The following is an 8,797-nucleotide window of genomic DNA, read 5'->3' as shown; positions in this document are numbered from 1 at the left end:
TCCGCCGACGGTGCTCCATCTCCTGGCTGCTGCAGTTCATCACCACCTCTCGTCCTCTTCGAGGTTGTTGCAGGTCGCCGCCTGCTATGCTTCCGGTGTTGTACCTTGCAGCTGAATCCTGAAGGTGAGCAAGATACTTCATCTCTCTATATGCATATGTGATGTCTAGATTGTTATTCTTTTATCTGAATCAATTATATTGTTCAAGTTCTGTGATGTTCAAATTAAGGTAGATATAGTGGCTTGCCTTTTTTGGCTTGTATATATTCACGACAGATTCATGCCATGCTGCTTTATGTACTAACTAGGCTATAAGTAGTATCATTGAAGATGAATCATTCTTACGTAGCATCATTGAAGATGAAGATGCCGGAGCAAAAGTTGGTGAAGGTGCCAATCCAGAAGCTGCTCAAGATGACAAGCCAAAAGGACGGAAGCAAATGGCGTCAAGATCAGAAATCTGGGAGCATTTTACCAAAGTTTTTGATGACAAGGGGTTAGTAAAGGAAGGAAAATGCAAGTATTGTGACCGACCAATTCAAGCTACTACATCAATCAATGGGACAACATCAATGCGCAGGAACTTTGGTACATGCAAGCGCAATCCGAATAAGAAAATGGATCCAAACCAGACCACTTTGCAAGCAACTCCAGGAGATGGCATCAATACTTGGAGATATGATACAGAAAAAGTTGAAAAAGGCATTCGCTGTGATTGTCATAGAGGATGAACTGCCTTTTCCATTTGGTGAGAAATCTGGATTTAGAAAGTTCATTTCAGTTGCTTGCCCCCGCTTTAGTCCACCGTCAAGAAGAACTTGTACCAGGGACACTCTCAAAATCTATCTAGATGAGAAATCCAAGTTGGAAAAGTTTTTCAAAGAGAATTGTGGAAGTGTGTGTGTAACCACTGATTGTTTGACTTCTCAGCAGCAAGATGGCTATATGGTAGTGACTGCACACTTCATTGATGAAGATTGGAAGTATCATAAGAAGATTATTAATTTCATTATGGTGAAGGGCCACAAAGGGAAGGATCTTGGGAAGAACTTGCAGAGATGTTTGATGGAATGGGGGCTAGAGAGAGTTATGACAGTCACCATGGATAATGCAAGCAACAATGATGGCTGCATTATTCACTTGAGAAAGTGCATGGTTGAGGCCAAAACTAGCATAGCTGCTGGAAAGTTTTTGCATATGAGATGTGCGGCACATATTGTCAACCTTATTGTACAAGATGGCCTAAAAGAAGTTGAACTTTCAATCAAACATGTCCGAGCTGCTGTGCGATACATCAAGAATGGGACTTCTCGGTTGGTAAAATTCAAAGAGCTAGCATTGGAAGAAAAAGTTAAGAGCAAGGCATTCTTGAACCTAGATGTATGCACTCGGTGGAACTCAACTTACATAATGTTGAAGGCTGCCATCACCTACCCGAAGGTGTTTACAAGGTACTGTGAGGATGACCCATTGTATGCGTTGGACTTGTCTGAAGAAAAAGGAGGATTTGGGTATCCAGATGAGATGGATTGGGAAAATGCTAGGAAAATGGCTGCCTTTCTTGGTCATTTTTATGATCTTATTGTTCGCGTGTCATCCTCACTTCATGTCACTTCCAACAACTTTCTTTTTGAGGTTGGCAATATACACATATTGGTTCAAAATTGGATGAGCGGTACAGATCCTTTGCAAAAAGCTATGGCAGAGAGGATGAAAGAAAAGTTTGACAAATACTGGGGGTCTTGGCATGAGAATGAAAAGGTGAAGGAGAAGGGTCCTGTTGTAAATGAAAGAGGGAAAGGGAAGAAGAAGGAGAAGGAGGAGAAGGAGAAGGAAAATCTCAACTTGCTCATTTTTATTGCTGCAGCTCTTGATCCAAGGTATAAGCTTTCTGATTTCACTAGGCTCACTACTTTGGAAATATTTGGTGTTGAGTCTGGAGAGAAGGTGTGGTATGCTGTCAACAAATGTGTTCGCGAGTTGTTTGAAGAATACCGAGTAAGATTGACTACACCAGAACCAAAAACACCAGCCATTAGTCAAGTAACAATAGGAGGAGGAGCAAGTATGATGAAGGAACTAATTGCAAGTAGGTTGAGGCAAAATAATAGTGGAGGAAGTGCAAGTAGTAAATCTGAGCTTGAAAAATACCTTGCCGAAGACTCTGAAGACCCTAACAAAAAATTGACATCCTAGGATGGTGGAAAGAGAATTCATCTAGGTTTCCAATCTTGGAAAATATGGCTCGTGATATTCTTGCTATCCCCATTACAACTGTGGCTTCCGAGTCTGCCTTTAGCACAAGTGGATGCATACTTGATGACTTTAGGACATCTCTAACTCCGTTTATGGTGCAAGCTTTAGTTTGTACGCAAGACTGGCTGAGAAGGTCAACAGATCCGGTCGACATCAAGGAGAACTTGGAAGAATTAGAAGTGCTAGAAAAAGGTAAAACAATCATCCAACTTGTCAATACATTTGTTTTTTATTGTAGAGATATTAATATGCATGACATGCATCAGTACCAAACCAATGTATGGAGAACTTTATATGCATGACTTGACAAACTTCTTCATTAACTAGACCTAGCTAGTAGATCTCAACAAAAGCACATTGCATTTGTCACTATTAGTATATCACCATAGCTAGCAGATTATGAAGTTTGATTGAATACTTGACTTGTTGTAGAGTTGATTGAAGAATTTGGTGACAAGGTGAAGGGAAAGTGCAAGTTCAATGGTGGTGTTGTTGCTTCTTCCATGGCCAAGTCAAACAAGTGTGCAAGTCGACCAACAAAGTGACATCCACGTCTACTCATGGCTAAACTAAAATCATGTTGAATGTATGTTGTTTTAGTTATCATCTTTTGATTTTGATTTGTGACTCGAGACTTGAGAATTGAGAACTGAGAGTGAGAGTGTGAGACCTTAATGTTTGTTGTTTGCTGCTGAATTGAAAGCATGTACTAAACTTGATTTCTTTCATGTCAAGTTCTATGTTGTCAAGTACTAAGTGGTGATGGTGTTTGCTGCTTGTCGACTCCATGGGCTGGTCCGTTGATGTTACTTGATCTTCTTACTTTCTGGTGTCAAATATAAATGAGTATGCATGCGTGAATCTTGTTGCTGGTGAAGTGGTGATTATATATAGTGCTAATTTTCTATTTAAAGATTTTCATATGGTGTACTGTATTCCATCCAGATTGCATACAAGTGTTACTTGTTTGAAATTTTCTTATGTACACGTGCGCCAGTATACAGACATATGTTATCTTCGTACACACAGCTTTGTGCACACATGTACCTCTTTACTCTATGTAGTTTGTATACAATTGGTACTGGAAGTAACATAAATCTGGGTTCTAGCAATTAATTTGGTCTGTTTGGTCAGGACCGAAGACCAAATAGTAAAGACCAAAGACTGAATAGTGAATAACCGAAAAGACCGAAATCATATCGGTCTTCAATTATGGGAGACCGAAATTTTGAAAGACCAAAAAGACCAGACCGAACAAACCAAAAAGACCGAACGCCCGGGGCTAGTTATGAGAATATCTAGGTATGATCATATATATAGGCATCACGTCCGAGACAAGTAGACCGACTCCTGCCTGCATCTACTACTATTACTCCACTCATCGACCGCTATCCAGCATGCATCTAGAGTATTAAGTTAAAAACAGAGTAACGCCTTAAGCAAGATGACATGATGTAGAGGGATAGACTCATGCAATATGAAGAAAACCCCATCTTGTTATCCTCGATGGCAACAATACAATACGTGCCTTGCTGTCCTTACTGTCACTGGGAAAGGACACCGCAAGTTTGAACCCAAAGCTAAGCACTTCTCCAATTGTAAGAAAGATCAATCTAGTAGGCCAAACCAAACTGATAATTCGAAGAGACTTGCAAAGATAACCAATCATACATAAAAGAATTCAGAGAAGATTCAAATATTATTCATAGATATACTTCATCATAAACCCACAATTCGTTGGTCTCAACAAACACATCACAAAAATAAGATTACATCGAATAGATCTCCACAAGAGAGGGGGTGAACATTGTATTGAGATCCAAAAAGAGAGAAGAAGCCATCTAGCTACTAACTATGGACCCGTAGGTCTGAGGTAAACTACTCACACTTCATCGGAGGGGCTATGGTGTTGATGTAGAAGCCCTCCGTGATCGATGCCCCCTCCGGCGGAGCTCCGGAACAGGCCCCAAGATGGGATCTTGTGGATACAGAAAGTTACGGCGGTGGAATTAGGGTTTTGGCTCCGTATCTGATCGTTTGGGGGTACGTGGATATATATAGGAGGAAGGAGTACGTCGGTGGAGCAACAGGGGGCCCACGAGGGTGGAGGGCGCGCCTGGGGTAGGCAGGCACGGCCCCTACCTCGTGGCCTCCTCTCTTGTGCCTTGAGGTAGGGTCCAAGTCTCCTGGGTCTTATTTGATGAGAAAATCACGTTCCCAAAGGTTTCATTCCGTTTGGACTCCGTTTGATATTCCTTTTCTTCAAAACCCTAAAACAGGCAAAAACAGCAATTCTGGGCTGGGCCTCCAGTAAATAGGTTAGTCCCAAAAATAATATAAAAGTGGATAATAAAGCCCAACAATGTCCAATAACAGTAGATAATATAGCATGGAGCAATCAAAAATTATAGATACGTTGGAGACGTATCAAGCATCCCCAAGCTTAATTCCTGCTCGTCCTCGAGTAGGTAAATGATAAAAACAGAATTTTTGATGCGGAGTGCTACTTGGCATAATTTTAATGTAATTCTTATTAATTGTGGTATGAATATTCAGATCCAAAAGATTCAAGACAAAAGTTCATATTGACATAAAAATAATAATACTTCAAGCATACTAACTAAGCAATTTTGTCTTCTCAAAATAACATGGCTAAAGAAAGTTATCCCTACAAAATCATATGGTCTGGCTATGCTCCATCTTCACCACACAAAATATTTAAATCATGCACAACTCCGATGACAAGCCAAGCAATTGTTTCATACTTTTGACATTCTCAAAACTTTTTCAATTTTCACGCAATACATGAGCGTGAGCCATGGACATATCACTATAGGTGGAATAGAGTGGTGGTTGTGGAGAAGACAAAAAGGGAGAAGATAGTCTCACATCAACTAGGCGTATCAACGGGCTATGGAGATGCCCATCAATAGATATCAATGTGAGTGAGTAGGGATTGCCATGCAACGGATAAACTAGAGCTATAAGTATATGAAAGCTCAAAAAGAAACTAAGTGGGTGCGCATCCAACTTGCTTGCTCGTGAAGACCTAGGGCATTTTGAGGAAGCCCATCATTGGAATATACAAGCCAAGTTCTATAATGAAAAATTCCCACTAGTACATGAAAGTGATAACATGAGAGACTCTCTACTATGAAGATCATAGCGCTACTTTGAAGCACAAGTGTGGTAAAAGGATAGTAGCATTGTCCCTTCTCTCATTTTCTCTCTTTTTTGCTTTTTTGGGACTTTTCTCTTTTTTTGGCCTCTTTTTTTCGTCCGGAGTCTCATCCCGACTTGTGGGGGAATCATAGTCTCCATCATCCTTTCCTCACTGGGACAATGCTCTAATAATGATGATCATCACACTTTTATTTTTCTTACAACTCAACAATTACAACTCGATACTTAGAACAAAATATGACTCTATATGAATGCCTCCGGCGGTGTACCGGGATATGCAATGAATCAAGAGTGACACGTATGTAAGAATTATGAATGGTGGCTTTGCCACAAATACGATGTCGACTACATGATCATGCTAAGCAATATGACAATGATGGAGTGTGTCATATTAAACGGAATGGTGGAAAGTTGCATGGCAATATATCTCGGAATGGCTATGGAAATCCCATAATAGGTAGGTATGGTGGCTGTTTTGAGGAAGGTATATGGTGGGTGTATGATACCGGTGAAAGGTGCGCGGTATTAGAGAGGCTAGCAAAGGTGGAAGGATGAGAGTGCGTATAATCCATGGACTCAACATTAGTCATAAAGAACTCATATACTTATTTCAAAAATCTGCAAGTTATCAAAGCAAAGTATTACATGCATGCTCCTAGGGGATAGATTGGTAGGAAAAGACCATCGCTCGTCCCCGACCGCCACTCATAAGGAAGACAATCAAAAAATAAATCATGCTCCGACTTCATCACATAACGGTTCACCATACGTGCATGCTACGGGAATTACAAACTTCAACACAAGTATTTCTCAAATTCACAACTACTCAACTAGCAAAACTTTAATATCACCATCTTCATATCTCAAAACAATTATCAAGTATCAAACTTATCATAGTATTCAACACACTCATAAGAAAGTTTTATTATTAATCTTGTATACCAAGCATATTAGGATTTTAAGAAAATTACCATGCTATTAAAGACTCTCAAAATAATCTAAGTGAAGCATGAGAGATCAATAGTTTCTATAAAACAAATCCACCATCGTGCTCTAAAAGATATAAGTGAAGTACTAGAGCAAAATTATATAACTCAAAAGATATAAGCGAAGCACATAGAGTATTCTAACAAATTCCAAATCAAGTATGGCTCTCTCAAAAGGTGTGTACAGCAAGGATGATTGTGGTATACTAACAAATAAAAACTCAAATCATACAAGACGCTCTAAGCAAAACACATATCATGTGGCGAATAAAAATATATCTCCAAGTAAAGTACCGATAGAAGTAGACGAAAGAGGGGATGCCGTCCGGGGCATCCCCAAGCTTTGGATTTTATGTGTCCTTAGATTATATTGGGGGTGCCATGGGCATCCCAAATCTTAGGCTCTTGCCACTCCTTGTTCCATAATCCATCAAATCTTTACCCAAAACTTGAAAACTTCACAACACAAAACTTAAAGTAGAAAATCTCGTGAGCTCCGTTAGCGAAAGAAAACAAAAGACCACTTCAAGGTACTGTAATGAACTCATTCTTTATTTATATTGGTGTTATACCTACTGTATTCCAACTTCTCTATGGTTTATAAACTATTTTACTAGCCATAGATTCATCAAAATAAGCAAACAACACACGAAAAACAGAATCTGTCAAAAACAGAACAGTCTGTAGTAATCTGTAGCTAGCGCAAGATCTGGAACCCCTAAAATTCTAAAATAAATTTCTGGACGTGAGGAATTTATCTATTAGTCATCTGCAAAAATAATTAACTAAATATAACTTTCCAAATAAAAATGTAAGCAGTTCTCGTGAGCGCTAAAGTTTCTGTTTTTTACAGCAAGTTCAACAAGACTTTCCCCAAGTCTTCCCAACGGTTCTACTTGGCACAAACACTAATTAAACACAAAAAACACAACCAAAACAGAGGCTAGATAAATTATTTATTACTAAACAGGATCAAAAAGCAAGGAATAAAAATAAAATTGGGTTGCCTCCCAACAAGCGCTATCGTTTAACGCCCCTAGCTAAGCATAATAAGCAAGAATAGATCTAGGTATTGCCATCTTTGGTAGGAAATTCTTAAATTAGGCATCTACCATCTTTAGGAATTTCTTTATTTTTATTGATTATCAAGCTTTTAGGCACAAGATCTAAAAATTCATTTGTAACAAATGGTTCCTTAATGATAGCAAAAAGATTGGGATGAATACTTATAGATTTGAGATCCGCATCCTTACTGTAGGATTCACCCTTATTTTTAGGAACGTACATAAGCTTGGAAACTTTAGTGGAAGAACTTGGAGTATTCTTAATGGAATAAAAAGTGGTTCCCAAGTTGGTAATAATATTCTCAAGTTTATCGATCCTAACGGAATCGTGATTTATTTTCTCATTAACTATGGGTTCATTTTCTTTAATATCTTTCAAAGTAACTCCTACTTTAGATCCATATTGAGAGATTCGGCTGTGGATCTTTTTATCCAAATTTTCAATTAATTCTACGGTAGCAACCTTATTTTCAATAATTTCAAGCCTTTGCATTACATGCTCCAAAGTTAATATAGTTCCATTAACCAAGAGAGGAGGTGAGCCAAATAAATCTAACATAGCATTATAAGAATCAAAAGTATGGCTACCCAAAAAATTCCCTCCGGTAATAGTATCAAGAACATAACGATGCCAAGGTGTAATGCCTACATAAAAATTGCGAAGAAGAACGGAAGTAGATTGCTTCCCAGTAGATTTATTTTGAGCATTGCAAATTCCATACCAAGCATCTTTTAGATTTTATCCCTCCCTTTGCTTAAAATTTAGAATTTCATTCTCGGGAGAAAATGGAGAAGATAAGGGACTAGCCATAATGACAAGCAAACAAACTAACACACAAGCAAACAAAAAGCAAACGGGCAAAAAGAGGCAAATAGAGAAAGAGAGGGAGGATAGAGAGAGAGAGGGCAAATAAAACGACAATGGTGAAGTGGGGGAGAGGAAAACGAGAGGCAAATGGCAAATAATGTAATGCGGGAGATAAGGGTATGTGATGGGTACTTAGTATGTTGACTTTTGCGTAGACCTCCCCGGCAACGGCGCCAGAGATCCTTCTTGCTACCTCTTGAGCACTGCGTTGGTTTTCCCCGAAGAGGAAGGGATGATGCAGCAAAGTAGCGTAAGTATTTCCCTCAGTTTTTGAGAACCAAGGTATCAATCCAGTAGGAGGCTACGCGCTAGTCCCTCATACCTGCACAAAACAAATAAATCCTCGCAACCAACGCAAATAGGGGTTGTCAATCCCTATAAGGCCACTTACGAGAGTGAGATCTGATAGATATGATAAAGATAATATTTTTGGTATTTTT

At 39.1% G+C, this 8,797-nt stretch overlaps 1 protein-coding gene across 1 annotated transcript; it reads left to right on the top strand.

The window, feature by feature from the left end:
• Window positions 1-657: 657 nt before the first annotated feature.
• LOC147986321 (zinc finger BED domain-containing protein RICESLEEPER 2-like) lies at window positions 658-2,801 on the top strand. Its single transcript, XM_087541961.1, has 2 exons — window positions 658-2,089; window positions 2,689-2,801. Exons 1-2 carry the CDS (start codon window positions 658-660, stop codon window positions 2,799-2,801), a joined length of 1,545 nt encoding a protein of 514 aa, XP_087398087.1.
• The last annotated feature ends 5,996 nt before the right edge of the window (window positions 2,802-8,797 follow it).

Source organism: Triticum urartu, chromosome 2A, assembly GCF_056163025.1.
Source record: "Triticum urartu cultivar PI428250 chromosome 2A, HENAU_Tu73, whole genome shotgun sequence".
NCBI classification, from domain to species: Eukaryota; Viridiplantae; Streptophyta; class Magnoliopsida; order Poales; family Poaceae; genus Triticum; species Triticum urartu.
This window is presented reverse-complemented; position numbering and strand designations above follow the sequence as displayed.

Excerpts from the sequence above, each read along its gene's own strand:
- LOC147986321 (XM_087541961.1), top strand. The coding sequence starts at position 658 with ATGGCATCAATACTTGGAGATATGATACAGAAAAAGTTGAAAAAGGCA. Across the intron at positions 2,090-2,688 it reads GATGAAGGAACTAATTGCAA|AGTTGATTGAAGAATTTGGT; the intron begins GTAGGTTGAGGC and ends GACTTGTTGTAG.